At 42.4% G+C, this 25901-nt stretch overlaps 2 protein-coding genes across 3 annotated transcripts; both read left to right on the top strand.

Moving 5' to 3' along the window:
* The first annotated feature begins 235 nt into the window (after nt 1–235).
* Nucleotides 236–15977, top strand: LOC118389973 (mesoderm induction early response protein 2-like). Of its 2 annotated transcripts, none has more exons than XM_035780034.2 (12): nt 236–393; nt 2275–2425; nt 6067–6192; nt 6720–6834; nt 7673–7776; nt 7888–7957; nt 8082–8233; nt 9133–9214; nt 10136–10230; nt 10486–10616; nt 15309–15406; nt 15861–15977. In XM_035780034.2, the coding sequence occupies exons 2-12, from the start codon at nt 2399–2401 to the stop codon at nt 15914–15916; spliced, it is 1056 nt and encodes a 351-aa protein (XP_035635927.1). In that variant the 5' UTR covers nt 236–393; nt 2275–2398; the 3' UTR covers nt 15917–15977. The 2 variants fall into 2 exon arrangements, with proteins under 2 accessions (XP_035635927.1, XP_035635937.1); XM_035780044.2 differs by lacking the exon at nt 236–393 and adding an exon at nt 416–928.
* On the top strand, nt 15862–24333 carry LOC127906173 (methyl-CpG-binding domain protein 6-like). The gene is made up of 3 exons (XM_052457061.1): nt 15862–16138; nt 17620–17739; nt 18398–24333. The coding sequence occupies exon 3, from the start codon at nt 18412–18414 to the stop codon at nt 18886–18888; it is 477 nt and encodes a 158-aa protein (XP_052313021.1). The 5' UTR covers nt 15862–16138; nt 17620–17739; nt 18398–18411; the 3' UTR covers nt 18889–24333.
* Nucleotides 24334–25901: the final 1568 nt, after the last annotated feature.

Genomic DNA, 25901 nt, shown 5'->3' on the forward strand with positions numbered 1-25901 from the left:
TTGGGAAAATATAGCCCATGATAATCAGATTGGCTACATTGGCTATTCAGGGTCATAGGTGAACAAACATGTGATATCAATTTCAAAGGACTACTTTACAAACATCTGAACTGCAATCATTGTGCTTTGTTCATTATTTTCAGCAAGAGGGATGTCAAGTTTATGAACGCTTGTAACAATACCAGACGTCTGTGTGAATAGTAGACAGGGTACTGTCTCATTTCTTTATGTTTTCATGTAGTTCACTGTCATCGCGCTTGCTGAAATGTTGCAGCAATAAAATAGGGCTGCTGTTGCTGAGGCTCAGCGGCTGGCTGTACATAGGCTAGACTAGAGCCACAGCTCTACAACATCCGGGCATTCCTCAGCCTGCGCAGAAACGGAATGGCGGAGGTAAGTGAGCAAAAAGGCTTGGGGAGGAACATGAGGACTAATGATTTTGAAACAGCTCCGCATTTGAGAGCCTCTGTCATCCTAGACGGCAGATATCGATGTTGGCAATCGTATCAACGGGTTACGCAGGGTTGTGAGTTAGCTAGCCATGGGTTGATAACTAACGAAGTAAAATGGGGGTATTTTGTCCGTCTCGCCTCTCCACGTTCTTCGCGTTAAAAAGCCATTCCCAATTTGCCAGATCGTGCGCTATAGAAAACAATGGGAGACCGGCTAGACGGTGGTGCTGAAGAAGTGGTCCAGGTGTGCTCCGTTATAGCAAGGCATTTTGACTACAAACTTTGAGAGAAGTCCGACTTATTTCAGATACTTTCTTGGTGTCTTTTCGGGTGAAAACGCAACCTCTAGAACTATTTCCTCTCTCGGGTCATTCGTGTGTCAGAGGAAGGAACGTTCAGCACCAAGTTACAGGAAAGCGCCCTGGTCAACGCGACCTAAAGTGGAGTGGACCAAGCTTTACAAAGTGTCTGTAAACGTAGGGCTACCAGGCTGTCACTAATGTATTGTTTGTGAAAGTATCCGACCAAGAGTTTTAAGTAGACCACTGCTCTATTTACTTAAGGTCAAAAGTAACTCTTGAAAGTTGTTGTAGCCCTGAACTAGCTCACCTGATTGACCAACTCAAAGCCTTGATGATTAGTTGACAAGTTGAATCAGGTGTGCTTGCTTTGGAATAGATCAAATACATGGTGGAATGGCTGGGGGTCCCCCAGGAGATGTTTGAGAACCACTGTCATAGGTCAACTCGTCCTATCTTCATGGATTGTCTTTTTGGCCAAACAGTTACATTTTTGTAATACCATTAGTTTCCACTGTTGGATCAACTTTGACCGTTCTTTAATTCATGAGTGTCTGTAAGGCAAGTAGAAAGACTGGTAACACTTTACTTAATATGACAGTTGGGCCTATGCATTATTGGGTTGAGCCCTGAATGCTGATTGGCTGACAACCATGGTATATCAGACCATATACTACAGGTATGACCAAGCATGTATTTTTACTGCTCTAATTACGTTGGTAACCAGTTTATAATAGCATTAAGGCACCTCTGGGGTATTTGGTATATAGCCAATATGTGTCCAGGCACTCTGCGATGCTTTGTGCATAAGAACAGCCCTTAGCCGTGGTATATTGGCCATATACCCCCCACATGCCTTATTGCTTAATTATAAACTGGGTTGTTAGAGGCCTGAATGCAGATTTGGCTGACAGCCGTGGTATACAACATTTATTTTTACTGCTCTAATTACATTGGTAACCAATTTATAATAGCAATAAGTCACGTCAGGGGTTTGTCGTATACAGCCAAACTCTGTGTTGTGTTGTGCATAAGAACAGCCCTTAGCCGTGGTATATAGACAATACACCACACACCCTCGGGCCTTATTGCTTTATTATAGCTCTATAATGCATTTGAGGACTTGTCGTAAGCAAGTATGACAGGTCTTATGTCTTATTATCATCTCATAATGATCCTGACTAAATAAAAGTAATTTCGAGTTGACAATTGACAATTTGCTACATTAAGACATACCATTATAATAAGACATGAAAAAGACTTGTACATGCTTCAACAAGTAAGAAAGCATAATATCTATGGGCATTATACCTGTACTGTTGCTCCTCAGTCTGTGGGTGTGTCCAGCTGTCCACTGTAGAACCAGTCATCAGCTCTCAATTTCAGTTGAAAACGGGTGGTTCAGAAGAAGCCAAGGGTCAGCTGATCTATAATGGGATGAACAGGCACCTCTTGATCCTCCACGATGGTAACTGTGTGTGTGTGTGTGTGTGTGTGTGTGTGTGTGTGTGTGTGTGTGTTAGCTGGTTCGATGGGCTCTGGAGATCACAGACGCAGCCTAGTGGAGATCCTGAGGCAGGGCTATGAGGGGCCGGAGGAGGAGTCCAGGGCCCTAGTGGAACTGGAGAAGAGCCTAGGTGCCGCCCAATGAAGATGGCAGCACGCCCCCACACTGTGAGTACAGCTCCTCTGGCATACGGGGCTTCATTTATCAACCGTGTATTACATTCTTACTACTGTAAATGCTGATGTATGTGGAGATTCTAGGGTTTGCATGCACAACAAACTGATCAAACTGTCGCATGCAACATATATGCATATTTTCATTGATAAATCAGAGCCAAACTATATTTACAAACCCGCCTGGAAAACAACCTCCATTCATTCACCTTTTATGGTAACAAAAGCACCCTCATTTGTTGTATGATTTGAAGATGTTGGAATTGGGCCATGATAAAAGAAAGCGCAATGGCAAATGTTATTACATTTCTCTAGAGAAGTGGGCAAAATGTTTTAATCTTTTGCAGTGATTCTTTTTCAAAATAAAAACGCATGCCACCTATAGTGAGTGCCAAACACTGGCCACGCATTCTACAAGATTGATTGTCCTTTCAAACAATTTAAAAGTAAATGCTACAGCCCACACTTCTATGCATAATACAAATTGTTCAATATTTTTAGTTATAGTTTCCTTGGTGTAGGCTCAGAGATTAAATGGGCTATGTTGTGCTTCTTTCTCACAACAATGATGTAGCCTACACATACTTTCAAATATTTTAAATAGGCTACCAGTCTATTTACTTTTGAGCATGCATGGCTAATATTTGTTGTTTAGCGGGAATAAACCAGTCATGTCAGAAAAGGAGAGACATGTCCTGCAATATGATTATGATTTAGGCCTATATAATAAAAATAAAATAACCTATGTGACCAACCGGCTTGATTCGGTAGCAACATTTGAATTTATTTTTTATTTTTTTACATTGGATAAAAGTACAGACTCAGAGCTAGGAAATGATATATCATACACTACAGTTTTGAGGAACAATGGGAAAGTAATTCTGCTTTGAAAGTTGATAAACTTGTAACCCCACTTTTGAGAAAATGGCCCTTGAATGTTTTGGGACACCTACTGGAGAGCCCTGCATTGTCTACACCCATTCAGCATTGTTCACACCTTCTTAAGCCTTAGCCCAAACCATCTCTTTAAGGATTCACATGTGAGGCCATGTGCTAAACAGAGTGAGTATGACGGTAGTGTACTAAACAACCAAAGATTTCAAGACTAAAGGCTGGTTTATACGACGTCTATTAACATGTCTGTATCCAGTTGTCACAGGGACATCATGAACATTCTATTGTCGTCCGACATTAAAATTGTCCTTGTGAAAAAGTATAAACACAAAAACGACAGGCTGCATGGCATCAGTAGCTTGGTGGTCCAAAATAGCATAACTGGTGTATGTTAACCTCCCAGGGATATGTGGGATGTGGCTTTTCGGCGAAAGCAAAAGATGCTACTATCTGATGATAGCACCCCAGTAAACAAAGAGAGAGAAGCATATTTCACCCCTTCAGGCGCGACACAAAACGCAGAAATAAAAATATAATTCATGCCTTACCTTTGACGAGCTTCTTTTGTTGGCACTCCAATATGTCCCATAAACATCACAAATGGTCCTTTTGTTTGATTAATTCCATCGATATATATCCAAAATGTCCATTTATTTGGCGTGTTTGATCTAGAAAAACACCGGTTCCAACTTGCACAATGTGACTACAAAATATCTCAAAAGTGTACCTGTAAACTTTGCCAAAATATTTCAAACTACTTTTGTAATACAACTTCAGGTATTTTTTAACATAAATAATCAATATAATTGAAGACGGGATGATCTGTGTTCAATACAGGAGGATAACAAACTGTCGCTAGCTTTCTGGTCATGCCTCTATCTAGCAGTACACTACAAGTGACCCTCGTTCTGAACAGGGCTACTTCTTCATTACACAAAGGAAAAACCTCAACCAATTTCTAAAGACTGTTGACATCCAGTGGACGCGGTAGGAACTGCAAGAAGGTCCCTTAGAAATCTGGATTCCCAATGAAAACCCATTGAAAAGAGAGTGACCTCAAAAACATCTGAATGGTTTGTCCTCTGGGTTTCGCCTGCTAAATAAGTTCTGTCATATTCACAGACAAGATTCAAACAGTTGTAGAAACTTCAGAGTGTTTTCTATCCAAATCTACTAATAATATGCATATCTTATCTTCTGGTGATGAGTAGCAGGCAGTTGAATTTGGGCATGTATTTCATCCGGACGTGAAAATACTGCCCCCTGTCACCAAGAAGTTAACACCAATAAACCCATCTGTTTAAAAATGAATTTGGTATTTGTCAATCTAGCAAATCAGGTAACTAAAAGCAACTTTCTAAACAATGTTTTGGTTTGTTTCTAGTTTGTTAGCTAGCTAGTTAATGTAAAGCTAGCTGGCTAGAACCAGTTCAAATAATAACCATACCATATAGCTGACAATGTCTTAAATGTAGACAATTTGTATTCATTATTACAGACAAATAAATAATATATAATAATAATAATAATATATAAACTCACAACAATATCAATATTTACAAGTTAATAGCAAGCTAATTACACAAAATAGCTTATGGTTGTTAGTTTGACAAAATGAAAGCAGAGCATTCTACCGGAGAATTTTAGAACTTTAGAACACTGTCCTGTTGGCCTAACGTTATATCCTAATTTGACTTTGGTGCCGGTCATGTTGTTCTTCACATTACTGTCTCTGGTAAACACACAGTGTTAAATAAAATCAAAGTTTATTTGTCACATGCACAGGATACAGAAGGTGCAAACGGTACAGTGAAATGGTTACTTACATAGTGGAGTCTTTTGTTAAGACATGTAGCTAGCTAGCTAAACAATTATCCATAATCCCAATTCATAACATTACAACCCTGCATGAATCTGCAGGTAGCTAAAACTAACCAACTAGGTTCAATGTTAGCTAGCTAGCTAACATTAGGCTATAACTAGCAATGCAAATGGCTCTGACATACAAATAATATTACTACACAGATCATACACGTAACGTTAGCTAGCTAGCTAACAGTGCGCTTCACCTAACAATGAAAATAACTTTCTGACAAATTACAAATGCAGAATATCTTAAAATGTAGCTAGCTAGACTCTCTTACATGGTTCAACGATTTTCCCTCTCTGTCACGGATGCCATGGTTGCCCTTAGTTTGAAGATGTAATCCTGAGACAGGTGTTTTATACAACAGTGTGTTCTCGTTTTGACTCTCTGCATATTTGCAATGAAACAACATAATTTTCTCCATCTCCTTAGCTATCATACTCTGCTTCCACCAGACATTCCACTGATTTCAAAACTCTGTCCTCCTGAAAATTAGCAACGCTTTTGCAGTTCTTCGTGATTTTTATTTATTTTTAAAGCAGAATTATAAAGGATTACCTACACATGCTGAGCAGCTCATGTTATAGACAGAAGCGTGCTACATGACAGACCAATCCGAACTCATATCTCGGCATGTCCAGCCAGCTATTACCTCAGTCAATCATGGCTAGCGGGAAGGTTCCTGTATTGATCCGTGGCTAAACCAACTAGGTTCAAAAGCTTGACCACACTGCACCCCTCCAGACCTGTAGGGAATAACATTATTCTATGTAATAGATGATCAATTATTTAATAATTCCAAATTATATCGCCCAATCCCACATTGACCCAGAGCGATGACTCTCTCTCTCTGTCCCCCTTTCTCTCTGTATAGGGCAGTGAGATGCCCCTGGAGGAGCTGCTGGCGCTGTATGGCTACGAGGTGTCTGATCCCCTCCTACAGCAGGACAGGGAGCCCAATGAGCTGTCAGCCAGTCTGCCTGACATGACACTGGACAAGGTGAGACCTGGGTATACCTAGACATAGCTGAGACAGATAACTGAAAACACAGCCAGAAAAGCATCAGATCAAGGGTGCTGAGACCCTCGAATTCCACAGTCCAGACAGTTTTTGTTTCTTCTTAGTACTTCATTGATTAATTGGTTATTGGTGCACCTACCTGGTTTTCCAGGCAGAAGTCAATCAATAGTTAAAAGGCAAGGTGGAAAACCAGCATAGAGTACACTGTAATTGTCGTGGAGCTGTGTACTCCTGCATTCAAAAGCATTGCATGATACATGTTTTGGCATTGACATGATGTCTATTGATTCTTTCATGGATTCATGGATAATTATGACTTGGTCCGTAAAGAAATTAGTTAAGATTGCTTCTTGATGGCCTGTCTTATCTATAAACACTCAGAAAACATGACAATTACAGAATCACTTTCATAAATCATAAATGCCATTTACTTTACTGTGTGTGATGCTGAGAGAAGGTAGTGGACTGTTCCATTGAGACAGAAATGGACTGTTCCATTCTTCCAGGACCAGATATCTAAGGATCTGTTCTCAGGAGAAGATGAAGAGGAGTCATCAGCTGATGACCTCACTCCCTCTGTCACCTCCCATGCCTCCGACCTCCTCCGCCGCCACCTAAGAGGTACAACCACTGATGTCCTATACAGTATCATACTATATAATGGGTATGACACACTTCCTCCCTTCCCAGCACAGCTACCACTTTCCATTAACAGACCTCCACCCACCCAGCCCACCACTCAGGAGAATCCCCTTCCTGTCATATCACATCAATATATTTTTTAAATGGTCCGAGTGCTCTTTTATGGCAAGACTGATTTGTTGTACCGGGAAGGTGTTATTGGGTAGTATTATGAGAATGCTACATATTGGCAGTGGTGTAAAGTTTTCAAGGTAAAATACTTTAAAGTACTACTTAAGTTTTTGTGGTATCTGTATGTTACTTTACTATTTATATTTTTGACTACTTTTACTTTTACTTCACTACATTCCTAAAGAAAATAATGTACTTTTTTCCTGACACCCAAGAGTACTTGTCACATTTTGAATGATTAGCAGGCGAGGAAAATGGTTAAATTCACACATTTATCAAGATAACATCCCTGGTCATCCCTACTGCCTCTGATCTGGCTGACTCACTAAACACACACGCTTTGTTTGTAAATTATGTTGGAGTGTGCCCCTGACTATCAGAAAATTAAAAACACAAGAAAATGGTGCTACCTGGTTTGCTTAATATAAGGAATTTTAAGTGATTTATACTTTTACTTTTGGTACTTAAGTATGTTTTAAACCAAATACTTTTAGACTTTTACTCAAGTAGTATTTCACTGAGTGACTCACTTTTGCTTGAATCATTTTCTATTAAGGTGTATTTACTTTTACTCAAGTATGACATTTGTGTACTTTTTCCACCACTGTATAGTGGTGTAACAAATGTTCCCATTTTTATTCTCCAGCCCATTCCCTAGCAAGTGGAGACAAAGGCACCTTAGTCAGCACCTCAGAAGAAGACTCAGACAATGATGACGACACCTCCATTCCCTCCAATGATGGACGCAAGGTGAGACACTGGGGACTACTGAACAGCGCTCAAATCCCCTACAATTACTCTTTAGGTAAATATAAAAACCTGTTTTCTGTGTGACTGATACTGTGGTTGTTCTTTTACCAGGACATCATGGTGGGCTCAATGTACCAAGCCAAAATCCCTACTCTCAGCCTATACTCAGACCAGGAGAGAGGTAACCCCAAATTTCCCCTTTCAGAATCAGTGCATATTTTGGATTAGTGTGTTGACACTTTTTGATTCACCTCCGTCTCACAAACATCCTTATACCTGTGTGTCTATCCATCTCCTGCTCCCAGTCTATGAGAATGAGGACCAGCTCCTGTGGACCCCAGACATGCTGTCAGGTCATGCTGTAGAGGAGTTCTTACTGAGTGCCCAGAGATGGGGAGGCCAGGAGGGCGCTAAAGACACGCTTATCACTGGGGAAATAATCAAAGACAATGATCAGGTACTGTAGCGGGTTGGGGACTAAAGCAGGAACAGAGTGGGACTTAGTGGGGCTAGAGCTATACTGAACAAAAATATGAACGCAACATGCAAGAATTTCAATGATTTTACTGAGTTACAGTTCATAAGGAAGTCAAGTCAATTGAAATAAATTCATTAGGCCCTCGTTTATAGATTTCACATGACTGGGCAGGGGCGCTGACAGCCAATCAGAATAATATTTCCCTGCCAAAAGCCTTTATTACAGACAGAATACTCCTAAGTTTCATCAGCTGTCTGGGTGGCTGGTCTCGAATGATCCCGCAGGTGAAAAAGCCGGATGTGTAGGTCCTGGGCTGGCGTGGTTACATGTGCTTTGCGGTTGTGAGGCAGGTTGGACGCACTGACAAATTCTCTAAAACAACATTGAAGGCGGCTTATGGTAGAGAAATTAACATTACATTCTCTGGCAACAGCTCTGGTGGACATACCTGCAGTCAGCCAATTGCACACTCCCTCAAAACCTTAAACATCTGTGGCATTGTGTTGTGTGACAAAACTGCTCATTTTAGAGTGGCTTTTGATGATCATGCTGTTTAATCAGCTTCTTGATAATCCATCCACCTGACAGGTGTGGCATATCTTGGCAAATGAGAAATGCTCACTTAACAGGGATGTAAACCAATTTGAGCACAACATTTTGGAGAAATAAGCTTTTTGTCTGTATGAAACATTTCTGTGATCTTTTATTTTAGCTCATGAAACATGGGACCAACACTTTACATGTTGCGTTTATATTTTTGTCCAGTATACATTTGTTGGCCAATTAACTTTGTTTGAATGTTGAGTAACTTCTGCAGAGTTCACATTGTGGTACAGATTTCAGTCACAACTGTTTCCCCTTTTGTCTCTTTCCCTCAGGCTCTTTATGAGCTGGTGAAATGCAGCTTCAATGCAGAGGAGGCACTGAGAAGACTGCGCTTTAATGTGAAAGTGTTCAGCGGTAAGACCTTTCACTACACATTTACTACTGCTGTCTCGTATGCATTGGCATCTTCTTGCAATACCTTACTAGTAACAACAACTCTATAAACTTATATCAATAATAACTCACTAGTGGAAGCAAATTATTAATTCAACTCAATACAATGTTGCCTTTGAGGTACCAACCACCAGGGGTGGTGGGTGGGGTGGTGGTGGTTGTTCCCCCAAAAACAAAATTGTATTGAGTTGAATTCAGATCCTTCAACTCAATAACCACCCCTGTAAATCAAAAATGTGTTGTTAATGCTCTCCAGATGTTTAGTCTCTGGATGCTACTAGTATTTTCAATTTCAGAGCATTTAAAAAAGATGTCCCACATTTCTTGTGGGATCATGGAACTTCTTTACTATCTTTGGAACTTCCTCTGCTTTCCCTTGGAAATGCAATTATTTGATAGACCTAACATGAACCCATGTTACCAACAACTTGAAAACACACTCATTCTATATAATGGCCTAGATCAAATATTTAGGCTAAACCTCGGGGCTCACAAGAGTCTTATATCTTATTCGTATCAGCAGTCCTACCCTGAAACCCTTTTTGAATATGGACCATGGTCTGCCATCTTGACTAAGGCTATAAAATGTTTTTGATCCTGCATTTCCAGTTATGCACATCCAAGCTGGGAGTGTAGGTGAAAATGTAGCCAATTGTGCCCGCTCCAGTGTAGGCTGACAAATGATTAATTGTCTTGCGGTATTATAATATAGATAATGGAAATCATTGCATTCAAACTTTGTGGCGCTTATGGGGAGAATGGATTTACAGTTATCATCTTGACATGGTGAGTTACTGTAATAGAGCTGTAGTATGAGTTACAAATAATTAAAGTCTGCTTTTAGGGTATATTCCCACCTAACTGCTGTTGTCTTCTGTGTAGAGGAGCTGTGTGCCTGGAGCGAGGAAGAGTGTCGAAACTTTGAACATGGCTATCGAGTTCATGGGAAGAACTTCCACCTCATTCAGGCCAATAAGGTGAGCAAGAACCGAAACTTCCGTCGTCAGGTTTGGGGAGAACCTGATTTGCTACAAAGCTGGAATTATCTGTTTTTCAGTCATGACATTGACTGGTATCATAGATTACCCCTTAAATGCAAATGTTGACAGCTGCTTCATCATAACCTGTACAGGCGCACCTGTACAAACCTGCTTGTCTGCATTGATCAGACAGGAAACTCACTGATCTCCATACTGCAGCAAACAGTAAAGCACAGTGTGTTTACATGTCAGGTACGCACACGGTCAGTGGGGGAGTGTGTGGAGTATTACTACATGTGGAAGAAGTCGGACCGCCATGAGTACTTTACCCAGCAGACCACCAAGCTGGGTCGCAAGAAGTACAGTCTGCAGTCAGGGAACATGTAAGTAGCACTGCAGATATGAGACGGTCTATCTCAATGACCCTTTCTCAGGGATGCAAACTAGTCACCTTTCAGCAGAATTCTCTGTTTTGAATCCAAAATAGGTGACCTACGTGATTCGTGTAGATCCATCGAGGGAAGTTTGGGCAAGGGGTGGGGGGGGGCTTTGGATGACTACTGGCTGTATGAGTGATGAGCGTTTGGAGCAGTACTGGCTGTATGCGAACGAGTGATGAGCGTTTGGAGCTGTACTGGCTGTATGCAAACGAGTGATGAGCGTTTGGAGCAGTACTGGCTGTATGCGAATGAGTGATGAGCGTTTGGAGCAGTACTGGCTGTATGCAAACGAGTGATGAGCGTTTGATGATGCGATTTGGAGCAGTACTGGCTGTATGCAAACGAGTGATGAGCGTTTGGAGCAGTACTGGCTGTATGCAAACGAGTGATGAGCGTTTGGAGCAGTACTGGCTGTATGCAAACGAGTGATGAGCGTTTGGAGCAGTACTGGCTGTATGCAAACGAGTGATGAGCGTTTGGAGCAGTACTGGCTGTATGCAAACGAGTGATGAGCGTTTGGAGCAGTACTGGCTGTATGCAAACGAGTGATGAGCGTTGGAGCAGTACTGGCTGTATGCAAACGAGTGATGAGCGTTTGGAGCTGTACTGGCTGTATGCAAACGAGTGATGAGCGTTTGGAGCAGTACTGGCTGTATGCGAACGAGTGATGAGCGTTTGGAGCCGTACTGGCTGTATGCAAACGAGTGATGAGCGTTTGGAGCAGTACTGGCTGTATGCAAACGAGTGATGAGCGTTTGGAGCAGTACTGGCTGTATGCGAACGAGTGATGAGCGTTTGGAGCTGTACTGGCTGTATGCAAACGAGTGATGAGCGTTTGGAGCAGTACTGGCTGTATCCGAGGCGTTCACATAACAACAGAATGCAGGACGCGACTGAAGAGAGAACATACGACCAATGTGCTAGTTGCAGCGTCAGCGTGCGCTCTGGAAAGAGGCGTGGAAGGCAGTTTGACTGTTCATTTACAGCGGTGGGTCCCCTGAACTGTAACGAAGAGGTAGGTGAGAAGCCTACTTCATGAGCTCTAACCGGAAACTGTCATTTGGAAAGTTTGAGGTGAGGGAGAAGGTGTGTTGGAACAAGTATTGTTAGCATTGTTAAGTATTTTGCTAGCTGGATCGAATTATCCGTTATAGCTTTCCAGAGAAATGTTGAGCAACATTAGCCAACTGAACTGGTCAAATAATTGAGTTTATGGTGTGAAAATTAGCTGGCTAAAAAAGTCAGACAGCTAACGTTACATCAGATGAGCTAACGTTAGTAACCTAACCAATTCGCTATAGTAATAACTGGTAACGTTAACGTTATACGACTCCTTGCCGTTCCTCAAGTTATAACGCGTTAGTTACTTACTGGACCCTGGCAGTCTGTGTTAAATGTTAACGTTAACTAGCTAACAAACTAACTATCTGTGAAGTAATGTTTTCCATCTACAGTAAGTTATGTGGTTCATTTTCAGAATGAGAGAATTAGGGGAAAATTAGGTGTTGCTTGTTAAACAGTTAAGTGGAGCTGGGCCTGGCTTAAACTGGATGCCACTATAGAGGTGAAAGGAACACCACACACTTCCCTCTTTCTCATTTGTTCAATACAGTGGATAAAAAGGGGTATGCCAGGTGTACTCTCTGCCTGAAAGAGATCAATTATGCCAACAAAGAGTATCTATCATGCTCTGCTGGCACATTGTAGAACCGATGTCCACAGGCAGAAAGTGTACAATGTAATAATGTGCAGTGTAGCCCAAATATATTGCTTTTGTTGTGTTGAACTTGACAGTAATACTTGTGTGTGAGTGAGGGGGATTATTACAGTTTTTACTCAGTAAACATTACTTTTGCACACATGTAGCCTTGTGCACTTGATCGATGTCTACTATAGTGACCACTAGAATAGAGCAAAAATAGAATGCCTGTTTGTTTCATTCTATTTCTACTTAATAACCTCTTAGAGCTAGCCCTACTTTTTTCAATTTCTGCCTGAAGACATACCCAAATCTAACTGCCTGGAGCTCAGGCACAGAACCAAGGATATGCATATTCTTGGTACCATTTGAAAGAAAACACTGAAGTTTGTGTAAATGTGAATTGGATGTAGGAGAATATGACACAATAGATCTGGTTTAGATAATACAATGAAAAAAACATGTTTTTTTTATTTTTATATCATCATCTTTAAAATTAACAAGATAAAACAAACATTCAGATAGGATGATGGGGACAGTTTCAGAAGGATAACTTCCAAAATGAGTGTGCTACATGACATTTATCATGAAGTCACCCAGGTGTCCCACACAAGTAGCCCAAAAGTACCCAAGTGGCCAAATTGGTGAAGTTATACATTTTGAATGGGATAACTATATACAAAATACCAAAATGGTATTCTAACACCCCCCAAAAAAAAAAAAAAAAAATGGAGAACAAACATGAAAAAAAATATATACACATTTACAAAATAACAATTTCAATATTTGGAAGACCCCGCAGTCCTCTACACAATATTATGCTGCTGATGCCAGGTGCCATAGCACATCCATGCCTGCAGAAATACATTTGGGCAGATGAACACCACTTGTGGCAGGAGCTGGATGAACCAGCTTCTGTGGCGGATGGACACCTTGGCACTGGGGGCTCCCATTCGTAGTCAGTGTCACTGTGAAAGAAAATGTTCAGTTACAATAGTTTCACATATGAGCCCTGTATCAAGAGGTATAATAAACAGATATTATAATATTATTATAGACCTGCTAGATCTACTGTCTCATTTATATTGTGACATTTCAGCTCGATCTACTGTCTCTATTATATTATGACAGAGCAGCTGTATCTACTGTCTCCATTTCACTTTGGCCATTGTTGTGTGCCTGCCCTCCCCTCAACAGCCTCAAATAGGCTATTTCATTTCACAAATAATATTTTATATTATTAATTTCAAACAACGGCATTAGCATGAGAAGAACTTACCAGTCCAAAACGATGTCCTTTCCGTTCAAAACATATTCCTCCATTTGGGAATCGCTAAATGAATCGTCCTCGATCAATTTCTTCTAAAATTGTGTGTACATCTGTATATCTAGACTTAGATTTAGTGTTTCCTGACTTAGTCGCCATACTGATTGATATATAAACAGCTGAATATGCGCTTTACCAAAACAATGCTGTGTGCAACATGCAACATCCTTCCGGTATGAATCGTCAATGGCGAATGACCCTCTTTACGCCGGAGTTTACTACATGGGTTGGTCTTCCAACACATAAACATTACATATAGCCGTTTACCTCAGCTCATTGGCTATCTACCCAGCTAGATTTCAAGACGATCAGTGGTCATTGGGTTAAAATACAGTCAATCAACGAAACAGCGGGCAAATAATTGGTGCACAATGATGTCATTACTTGTTGTCTTCAAATCAGTTTCTTTCAGTCAATACGTCCCGCGAAATGACCCATCAGGTTTGGTTGTTTTACAAACAAACCAGTTGATTGTAATGAAACCAAACATGACTGGAAAAGTCACATTCTGTGTGTGTATTTACCTCGAATGTGTCGTCGAAAATGGAATGAGACGGAATTCACAACACAGGTGGTTCACAAAATGTTTCGTGTTAGGCTATAAAAATGGATTTGATCAAACAAAAAAACACTTGTGTAACAATGAGCATTGGGATTGCAAACCAAGGAAGATCATCAAAAGGTAAACTATTTATTTTATTGCCGTTTGGGATTTTGTTACGCCTGTGCTGGTTGAAATAGTTGTTTTTTTATGGGGCTCTATCCTCAGATAATCGCATCGTATTCTTTCGCAGTAAATCCTTTTTTAAATCTGACAACGCAGTTGGATTAGCAAGAGTCTAGGCTTTCGAAACATGTGAGACACTTGTATTTTCATGAATGTTTAATATGACTATTTATGTTGTCGAATTTCATCCCGCTACCGGGTTCCGTGCGCAGAGAGGTTAGATGTTTTTTTCACTAAGTGCAATATTTAGATGTGTGAGGTCACAAGCATTCTATTATAAAGGCTGTCATGGCTAACTGCAATATTATTATTTTTTCTTTTTCTATTTTTTCTCTTTCTTAAGACTTGAGTGTCATTTGCAGTAAAGTCTAGGCAACACATATCATTGGAACGCTTCCTTTACATTTTATTAACTGTGAGTTAGGTTCACATGAACTACTTTTTATTTTACACACAGAGACTGATCATGTAGATCATATTCTTTGTTTACTTAGTTAAAACCTGCATTTCCCCCTGGCAGGGATTTTGTGCATGTTTCAGTGCAAAAAAATTAAAAGTGTCACCATTTTGGGCCCTCACCAGTTTGTATCCCTGCTTTCTAGACTTGACACTCAAGCTGCATTTAAATGCTGGCTAAATTGTGGGAATGTGACAGGATCATCTTTATCAGAACAGGAAATCTGCATGTAAACAACAGGTGTAGAGACAAGTAGACAATATAACCTCCCGATTGTCATTGTTTTCAGACCAGAGATTTGTATTATGTTTAGCTGATATCATGCTGGGAGTTTGAAACTCAAAACGGAAATGAATGTTCTTCTTGGACAAGTTCATGTGCAGTTGGGACTGTTTACACAAGTTTCCTACTGTGTTGTCTTCCAGGGAGGATGGAGAGCAGGATGGAGAGGTTGGGGAGATGGAGGGGTGCTCCCAGATTGAGCCCCACTCACCCCCACCAGTCACGGACGTGGACAAGCAAGGTAAACCCTGGTCCCTAGCCTTAGTCCCAGCCTTTAGCCCCAGCCCCAGTCCTATACCTCAGCCCTGGCCCTGATTCCCGCCCCAGATAATTTTACTGAGACCGACAGACCACAAACACTACAGCTTGTTTGAAGGACTGAGGTCATAAGAGTTAGCAAGAACCATACATGATAGTTGTATGCCCTTGCCTCTGAAGTCGCAGGAATCCACCCACAAGCTGTACCATTTCAGAGATATGTCATGCCAAATCACCCCATATCCACCTGTCTCTGTCTTATTACATGAGTCTTATTATTTATTTTCTTTATTATATTATTTGTCTGTTTGATTGGTTGTGTTTATTAACATATGATTTAAAGCATTTTTATGTATTGTTTTATGTGTCTGTTTTCCCATTGCTTTGTGTGTGTTTGTCTGTGGTGTTTCTACCTGTGTGTTGACTTGGCGGTGCAGAGGAGGAGGGCCGACCCCGTCGCAGACGAACGCCGCGCTTTCTCTTAAAGCCCTGAGCTCACTACACACAGGCCACTCTAATCAGGCAGGGCCACCAGGTAAAGACTCTAACCAGACAGGGCCACCAGGTAAAGACTCTAACCAGACAGGGCCACCAGGTAAAGACTCTAACCAGACAGGGCCACCAGGTAAAGACTCTAACCAGACAGGGCCACCAGGTAAAGACTCTAACCAGACAGGGCCACCAGGTAAAGACTCTAACCAGACAGGGCCACCAGGTAAAGACTCTAACCAGGCAGGGCCACCAGGTAAAGACTCTAACCAGGCAGGGCCACCAGGTAAAGATTCTAACCAGACAGGGCCACCAGGTAAAGACTCTAACCAGGCAGGGCCACCAGGTAAAGACTCTAACCAGGCAGGGCCACCAGGTAAAGATTCTAACCAGACAGGGCCACCAGGTAAAGACTCTAACCAGACAGGGCCACCAGGTAAAGATTCTAACCAGACAGGGCCACCAGGTAAAAACTCTAACCAGACAGGGCCACCAGGTAAAGACTCTAACCAGGCAGGGCCACCAGGTAAAGACTCTAACCAGACAGGGCCACCAGGTAAAGACTCTAACCAGACAGGGCCACCAGGTAAAGACTCTAACCAGGCAGGGCCACCAGGTAAAGACTCTAACCAGACAGGGCCACCAGGTAAAGACACTAACCAGGCAGGGCCACCAGGTAAAGACTCTAACCAGACAGGGCCACCAGGTAAAGACTCTAACCAGGCAGGGCCACCAGGTAAAGACTCTAACCAGACAGGGCCACCAGGTAAAGACTCTAACCAGGCAGGGCCACCAGGTAAAGATTCTAACCAGACAGGGCCACCAGGTAAAGACTCTAACCAGACAGGGCCACCAGGTAAAGACTCTAACCAGGCAGGGCCACCAGGTAAAGATTCTAACCAGACAGGGCCACCAGGTAAAGACTCTAACCAGACAGGGCCACCAGGTAAAGATTCTAACCAGACAGGGCCACCAGGTAAAGACTCTAACCAGGCAGGGCCACCAGGTAAAGATTCTAACCAGACAGGGCCACCAGGTAAAGACTCTAACCAGACAGGGCCACCAGGTAAAGATTCTAACCAGACAGGGCCACCAGGTAAAAACTCTAACCAGACAGGGCCACCAGGTAAAGACTCTAACCAGGCAGGGCCACCAGGTAAAGACTCTAACCAGACAGGGCCACCAGGTAAAGACACTAACCAGGCAGGGTCACCAGGTAAAGATTCTAACCAGACAGGGCCACCACCAGGCAGGGCCACCAGGTAAAGACTCTAACCAGACAGGGCCACCAGGTAAAGACTCTAACAGGCAGGGCCACCAGGTAAAGATTCTAACCAGACAGGGCCACCAGGTAAAGACTCTAACCAGGCAGGGCCACCAGGTAAAGATTCTAACCAGACAGGGCCACCAGGTAAAGACTCTAACCAGACAGGGCCACCAGGTAAAGATTCTAACCAGACAGGGCCACCAGGTAAAAACTCTAACCAGGCAGGGCCACCAGGTAAAGACTCTAACCAGACAGGGCCACCAGGTAAAGATTCTAACCAGACAGGGCCACCAGGTAAAGACTCTAACCAGACAGGGCCACCAGGTAAAGTAACCAGGCAGGGCCACCAGGTAAAGACTCTAACCAGACAGGGCCACCAGGTAAAGACTCTAACCAGGCAGGGCCACCAGGTAAAGACTCTAACCAGACATGGCCACCAGGTAAAGACTCTAACCAGACAGGGCCACCAGGTAAAGACTCTAACCAGACAGGGCCACCAGGTAAAGACTCTAACCAGGCAGGGCCACCAGGTAAAGACTCTAACCAGGCAGGGCCACCAGGTAAAGACTCTGACCAGACCGGGCCACCAGGTAAAGACTCTGACCAGACCGGGCCACCAGGTAAAGACTCTGACCAGACCGGGCCACCAGGTAAAGACAGACAGATAGAGGGATGGAGTGAGGGAGGTCTGGGGACAAGCTTCACTAACCCTACGTAGCTTATACTAACCCCACTGGAGTGCTGATATGAGGTCAGGTTTTCATGAGGTCAATTTTCATGTGGTCAGAACTAGAGGGTCTTTTCCAAAATACTTTTGAGGGCATTATGATTCTCAGGCCAGGAAGTTGAAGGTATGAAATATAAAATACTAAACCATAATCAAATCTTAGGGCTCATGAAAATTATTTTATTGGAGGCTTAGCATTTTAGGAATGTTCTATTGGCTTCCTCTCAATACTTTCTGAATTGTAAACCTAAAATGATTGATGAGTATTTTATTTACATTATTTTTATAATTATGTTCTAATTATATTACCATGTCAAGCCTTGTTAAATTGTAACTTGTTTGAAACTAAGATTTTGGTTAGAGCTGATTGTAACATTAAGGAGAAAAAAGGGAACCACTGCCCAATGTCAATGCCAGTGATAACTCGGTCAGTTACCATTGAGGTAGTGCTTGTTCAAGTCCCTCTTTGTAATTCTTCTCTCCTTGTCTAGATGCTGAATTGCAGATGGAGGTGTTGGAGCTGTGTGGTGCTCCTTGTCCCAGTCCAAGCCCACAGAGGGAGCAGCTGTTCAGCCACTTATCTCCACTCCCCTCTCTGAAGGACCTGCAGCAGGAGCCCTCTCTGAACTGTCCTAGCCCGGTCCGCTGTCCCACCTCTCCCCCTGCCCAGCTCCACCCCTTCCCCCGGCCCAGCGGCAGCCCCACATCCTCCCCAGCAGAGCCTCATCTCCTGGGTTCTGGCTTCTACCAGCTGCAGCTGGGGCCCTTCCTTCCAGACGGTCTGTCCATGGGGCCAGAGGATGGGGCCTCTCAGAGGCTGAAGGTGGACTTCTCCCTGCCCTCCGTCCCCCAGCCCCCACCCTTGCCTGCCATTGCCCCATCCTCCTCCGTCACTTCTGACTTTGGGGCCATCAGCAGTTACCTGTGTCCCTCGGCCCTGTGCCCCCCTCCCGTCCAGCACTCCGGCTCTCTCACCAAGTGAGGGGAGGAAGAAGGGTGTCTTTACCCTGGAGAACATTCCAATAATGCCTGGGTTGTTTGTACTTCTAAGTACTGCCAGTTGAAGCTAACTTGGACCAGAGCTCACCCATGTGATGGTGTGAAGCTCCCCAGGAGAGAAACTGTCTTTTTGCCCGGGAGATAGGCCTACCTGTATCAGTGTTTACTAGGGGACTCCCACTGCTCACAAGCACAATGGCTTACCTACCTGTCTATTCTGGAAGGGCAGTAGTTCTATGGAGACGTTCTTAGAGAATTCTTAGATATAATGTTGGGACTGGAAAAGCTGGTGGGCTCGTTGATGGCTCCAAGGCCAAAACAGTTAGCCTGATGTTTGTTGCAGTGGCCTCATTCAGAGCAGAACTAGAGACTGTGATTTAACCTCCCTCACTGATTTCCCAACTTTTACTGGGAACAGTGAGCAGCAGACAGACCGCATTACCTGGAATCCATCATGCTGTATTATAGCAGATGTCCACGAGATGTTCTCATTCTCTATCAGTTCTGATAAGGCTGTTTTTAGAAGCAGGGTTCAGTCTGCACTTGTATGACTTATCACCACTCTGACTGTGGACCTCTTAGGTAGGATCTGCCTCCCTGGTTCACTGTGAGAGCTTCCACCTCTCTTGAACATCTACAACTGAAACTGAAGGTTTTGTATACAGTACGTTTAAGAGGAAAGATCTGTATAGGAATACCATGAAACTATGCTTTTGAGATTGTCACAATGTTTTTATTTGATTGGTCTTTGTTCCCAGTTCAGGTATTCATTGGCAGGTTTGCAATAAGGAACCTGAGTTTGTGATGGGAGTCCTTGTGTTCTCTCTTTCCAGTTTATGTTGACATTTAAAGGTCTTGTACAGTACCAACCTCCCACAATTGCCTGACAACCACGGTAGACACATTAGCCTGTGTTTTGCGCATTATTGTACATGCTACTGTAGGTAAGTCACTGAATACACAGGTACTGTAGCCTCTGGCTTCTTCCCTGTGTCTCAACTCCAGTTTTTGTGTGATTTAAGGTTTGAATATTGCCCTGAACCACCCATCCGACCTTGTGGATAACAGTCATTGAAAAAGCCCAACGGCATTGAAGGACAAAGAACCAAAAGGGGTGTGTTCAGAAGGGTGAAACCTTATGAACGTTGCAGATGGAGAATGTGATATACAGAGCTAACGCGCTTGCTTATTCCGTACCGTTGCACCCTCCTGAACAGACCCCAGGTTTCACTGATGCTGTACTGTATTCTGCCACTAGAGGACATTGGCTGTCGCCTAGTCTGAAGAGAGCCTGCCTGCTTCGTTCCTCAGGGGGAGAGAATCTGTCCCCTGTGCTCTCTGTCCCGACGGCAGGAAAACTCCCTTTCTTTATTTATTCCCCATTTTCTATTTTTATAGGTGGGGTTTTCCCTCTACTCCCTGCTCTGACCTTAGCTGTTCTAGATCGGTTTGTTTTTGTTCAACCGTACAGGAGGTTCTGGACGGACTATCGGGACAGGAAGGGGAGTAGAAACACTGCCTTTTGTTTATTTTTTAGCATTTATATCATACTGCTTCTGTTTATATTGGTTTGTAATTATAATTGTTATATTTTGTAAAAAAATATATATTAAAAATGTTGACAATTAATGAAAGTCATTGCGCACATACACACACCAGTACTTGAATATTAGTCTTGTGTGCAAGCAACTCTGTTGAAAGAGACTTTAGTACTTCAATTCAATTTCCAACAACATTGTACCCACATGATTCTCTTGTGGACAGACTATGTATCTGACCAAATCATGCAAGATTTTAATTCTGGGCTCACCAAGATTGTACCAAAATGTTTTCACATATCCTGTGATTGGCTGGTGCCAGTATAGTAGCTGAATAACCCACACTGTGGAGATCTGTAGTTGTTCAGAAACTTGGTTAACGCAGAACTCTGAATATCCCAGTAGCAGAATAACCCACACTGTGGAGATCTGTAGTTGTTCAGAAACTTGGTTACCGCAGAACTCACACTGAATATCCCAGTAGCAGAATAACCCACACTGTGGAGATCTGTAGTTGTTCAGAAACTTGGTTAACGCAGAACTCACACTGAATATCCCAGTAGCAGAATAACCCATACCCAAACAAATCCCCACAGTACTCATGTACTGGCCTTACACTATGCCTACGGTATAACCAGGCTTCAAATTCAACGGGATATTCTGTACATTTCTGCATTACATTATTTTGAATCAGGGTCTCGTTTATTTGAACTGATGCAACAGAGATCAATAAATTACAGGCTTACTTCCTCAAAGGTAAACTCATGAATTATTCTGAATTCCTTGGAAAGTGACTAAGTGACATACAGGTGAACACTAGCAAGGAGTGATAACCATTCATTAGGAAATGCGGGAGGGATATGGCATCCACTAATTCCCATACATTGTTTTTCTAATGTGATCTGTGATCCACAATTTGATAAACAAGATAGTGAGCTTGGCTTGTGTAGCCTATTGGCCCACTGTATGAGAGGCTACTACAGGACACTGTCATAACTGAGGGGAGGGGGGAGGGTGCAGCGAACAGTATGAGTTAGTAAGGTTCTTGGGACTGTCACACATCTCTACACACTGTCTACACAGAGCTCTGTGTCTTGTGACTCCGAGGACACCGTTCGTGGTGGCGGACCCCTTTCTAATGAGGCGTGTTGATTTGTTTACACAGGCAAGACAACCTTATAACCCATATCTCAGGCCAATGAGAGGGTTCAGATAGGCAGACTCGGGGTGCTGGAGGTATAGGGATTCACATTGACTCAGGCTTGACAACAGGAGTCTTGCACTAGTGGCTCTTCTTGTAGCGCTTCATATTTGCACTGCTTCAGGTGAGAATTTGTCTAACTTTTTAGAGTGGTGGGTCTACAGGCATTGGAAGTTGGAACAAATCTTGCTTCTCTTTAAAAATAAAAAGACTAGCTATTCAAGAGCCCTTGATGGACTAGGTGTTGTGAAATTGGCATGCTGCTACCTCGACAGGGTTTCTTTCTTATCAGAGTGTAGACTAGACCCCCAATAACCTGAAGTAGGCTAGGTTACAGCAGTCTGTTTCATGGACTCACGGACAGAGCTATGGATACACTGATTGACTATTAAATAGAAAAAATATAGTTTTAACCATGTTTTGAGGCAATACAAACAAACACGTTTATATTTTGAGCTCTGATGAAGTATCTGGTATATATATATATAAAAACAAACCTGGACCGGCACAGACCTAAAAACAAAAGTACTAGAATTTGATAGTTTCCTAACAGCAAGTGTTTTACTGAGTCCTCTTTTACTACTGTCTGCTATGTTGGTCTTAATATATATTCTTCAAGAATCAATGGGTATATATTATTAATGTACTGTAGCAATTGCAGATTTCCCCTTTAAATGAATTCAGGACCTTAATTCAGAGCTTTGTTGTGGAGGAATGCAATTGTTTTGGATTGTTTTATTTTCATTGTGTTTTTTCAAAATCATTTTGTAATGTATTGCTTTTTTATGTTTTGTTTTTCATATGTTGTTTCTTGAATTTGTGTTCCCTTTCAGGATATAGGTCTCATTTGATGGAGCTGATAGACATGGCCGTTCTGTTTCTGGCTCCTAAGCAACTTTGTTACAAGCATTTCGCTACACCCATAAAAACATTGTTAAATATGTGTATGCCGACCAATAAAATTTGATTTGATTTGGAAAAGAGATTAACTCATCTCAACATGACATCTCCCTCAGCCCTAGCAAGCCTCAGTGTGTCTTCATGGCCTGGGCTAATGTGACCTGCTATTGGACACCTGGACAGGGCTCTCCCCCAGACACACGCTACACACTGCAGGTCAATATGTAAGATGCCATCACATACTACAACATCTACTGCACAAGTAACTGCTTGTGATTATATTAGGCCCCTCCAGAGAGGCACAGCGGTCTAAAGCGCTGCATATCAGTGCTAGAGGTGTCACTACAGACATTGGTTTGATTCCAGGCTGTATCACAACCAGCCATGATTGGGAGTCCCATAGGGCGGCGCATAATTGGCCCAGCATTGTCTTGGTTTAGGATTTGGCTGGGGAAGGCCATCATAGTATATAATAATTTATTCTTAACTGACTTGCATAGTTAAATAAAGGTTAAATAAAAAATAGACAACATTAGTTAGAAATCAAGGCCAGTAAATCCTTCAACATGTATTTCCTCAACCATGAGGGAAACAAAGGCAGACTGACATGTTCCAGCACTGGTGCCACCACAGAATGTTTCATTCTAAACTCAGCAAAAAAAGAAACGGCCCTTTTTCAGGACCCTATCTTTCAACGATAATTCGTAAGAATCCAAATGCCTTCACAGATCTTCATTGAAAAGGGTTTAAACACTGTTTCCCACTGTGACCTTAATTGCCTACCGTCTGTAAGCTGTTAGTGTCTTAACGACCGTTCCACAGGTGCTTGTTCATTAATTGTTTATGGTTCATTGAACAATTAATGAACAATTTTGTCTTATCTTCCCACACACCTGTTTTCTATCCCATTCATTACCTGTTGTGTATTTAACCCTCGGTTTCCCCTCATGTTTTTGTCAGAGTTTGATTTGTTGTCAGTGTAGTGTGATTGTTTGTATAGGTGCGCGTCGGGTCCTCGTACCCATGTTTTGTTTGTTTGTACATTTGTTATGGAGCATACTCTTGGAACTTTATTAAGAGACTCCATATTTACACTCCATTTGACTCTCCTGCGCCTGACTTCCCTGCCACCTATTACACCTATGCGTGACATATTTCACCTTTATTTAACCAGGTAGGCTAGTTGAGAACAAGTTCTCATTTACAACTGCGACCTGGCCAAGATAAAGCATAGCAGTGTGAACAGACAACACAGAGTTACACATGGAGTAAACAATTAACAAGTCAATAACACAGTAGGAAAAAAGAAAGGTCCCCCTTTCTATATACATTGTGTGCAAAAGGCATTTTTGGAAATGTTTGCAAATGTGTTAAATGAAATACAGATATCTCATTTACGTAACTATGTCTGTGCTTAGCTCTATTCTGTTTCTTTTTATCCTAAAATACTCAATAGTCATGCCAATGACAAGCATACCCATAACATGATGAAGCCACCACCATGCTTGAAAATATTAAGAGTGGTACTCAGTGATGTGTTGTTAGATTTACCCCAAACATAACGCTTTGTATTCAGGACATAAAGTTAATGTCTTTGCCACATGTTTTGCTGTTTTACTTTAGTGCCTTGTTGCAAACAAGATGCATGTTTTGGAGTATTTTTTTATTCTGTACAGATTTTCTTTTCACTCTGTCATTTAGGTTAGTATTGTGGATAACTACAATGCTGTTGCTCCATCCTTAGTTTTCTCCTATCACAGCCATTAAACTCTAACTGTTTTAAAGTCAACCATTGGACTCATGGTGAAATCCCTTAGTGGTTTTCTTCCTCTCCAGCAACAGAGTCACAAAGGACTCCTGTATCTTTTTAGTGACTGAGTATATTGATACACCATCCAAAGTGTAATTAATACCTTCACCATGCTCAAAGGGAAAGTCAATGTCTGAGATTTCATTTGTACCCATCTACCAATAGGTGTGGCATTGGAAAACCTCCCTGGTCTTTGTGGTTGAATCTGTTCTAAATTCACTGCTCGACTGCGGGACCTGACAGAGACATGTATGTGTGGGGTACAGAGATGAGGTAGTCGTTCAAAAGTCATGTTAAAACACTTTTATTGCACACAGAGTGAATCCATGTAACTTGTTAAGCAATCTTTACTCCTGTACTTATTTAGGCTTGCCATAACAAAGGGGTTGAATACTTATTGACTGAAGAAGTTTCAGCTTTACATTTTTTATTCATTTGTAAAGATTTCTAAAAACATAATTCCACTTTGACATGAGGTATTGTGTGTAGGCCAGTGACACAAAATCTAAATGTAATCCATTTTAAATTCAGGCTGTAGAACAACAATGTGGAAAGAGTCCAGGGGTGTGAATACTTTCTAAAGGCACCGTGTGTCTACAGCACATGTTGGCATTAAGTTTTTGTCCTTTTTTCCCACCATACAGTGCATTCGTAAAGTATTCAGACCCCTTGACTTTTTCCACATTTCGTTATGTTACAGCCTTACTCTAAAATGAATTCAATAGTTTTTTTCCCCCTCAATCTACACACCATACCCCATAATGAAAAAGCAAAAACTGTTTTTTAGAAAACTTTACATAAGTTCAGACCCTTTACTCCGTACTTTGTTAAAGCACCTTATGCAGCAATTACAGCCTCGAGTCTTCTTGGGTTTGGAGCTACAAGCTTGGCACAACCGTATTTGGGGGGGTTCTCCCATAATTCTCTGCATATCCTTTCAAGCTCTGCCAGGTTGGATGGGGAGCCTCGATGCACAGCTATTTTCAGGTCTCTCCAGAGATGTTCGATCGGGTTCAAGTCCGGGCTCTGGCTGGGCCACTCAAGGACATTGAGACTTGTCCCGAAGCCACTCCTATGTTGTCTTGGCTGTGTCGTTGCCCTGTTGGAAGGTGAACCTTCGCCCCAGTCTGAGGTCCTGAGCAGGTTTTCCTCAAGGATCTCTCTGTACTTTTCTCCGTTCATCTTTCCCTCGACTCTGACTAGTCTCCCAGTCTCTGATGCGGAAAAACATCCCCACAACTTGATGCTGCCACAACCATGTTTCACCATAGGGATGGTGGCAGGTTTCCTCCAGATTTGACGCTTGGCATTCAGGCCAAAGTGTTCAATCTTGGTTTCACCAGAGAACCTTGTTTCTCATGGTCTGAGAGTCCTTTAGGTGCCTTTTGGCAAACTCCAAGTAGGCTGTCATGTGCCTTTTTACTGAGGAGTGGCTTCCGTCTGGCTACTCTACCCTAAAGGCCTGATTGGTGGAGTGCTGCAGAGATGGGAGAACCTACCAGAAATGAGATGGTTGTCCATCTGGAAGCTTCTCCCATCTCCACAGA

This window comes from Oncorhynchus keta, chromosome 1, assembly GCF_023373465.1.
Source record: "Oncorhynchus keta strain PuntledgeMale-10-30-2019 chromosome 1, Oket_V2, whole genome shotgun sequence".
Classification (NCBI taxonomy): Eukaryota; Metazoa; Chordata; class Actinopteri; order Salmoniformes; family Salmonidae; genus Oncorhynchus; species Oncorhynchus keta.

Bases quoted from the DNA above. Each gene is read 5' to 3' on its own strand.
- LOC127906173 (XM_052457061.1), top strand. From the start codon at position 18,412: ATGGAGGTGTTGGAGCTGTGTGGTGCTCCTTGTCCCAGTCCAAGCCCA.
- LOC118389973 (XM_035780034.2), top strand. From the start codon at position 2,399: ATGAAGATGGCAGCACGCCCCCACACT. The intron at 7,777-7,887 runs GTGAGACACTGG...TTCTTTTACCAG, and splicing joins CCTCCAATGATGGACGCAAG to GACATCATGGTGGGCTCAAT. The intron at 15,407-15,860 runs GTAAACCCTGGT...TTGGCGGTGCAG, and splicing joins CACGGACGTGGACAAGCAAG to AGGAGGAGGGCCGACCCCGT.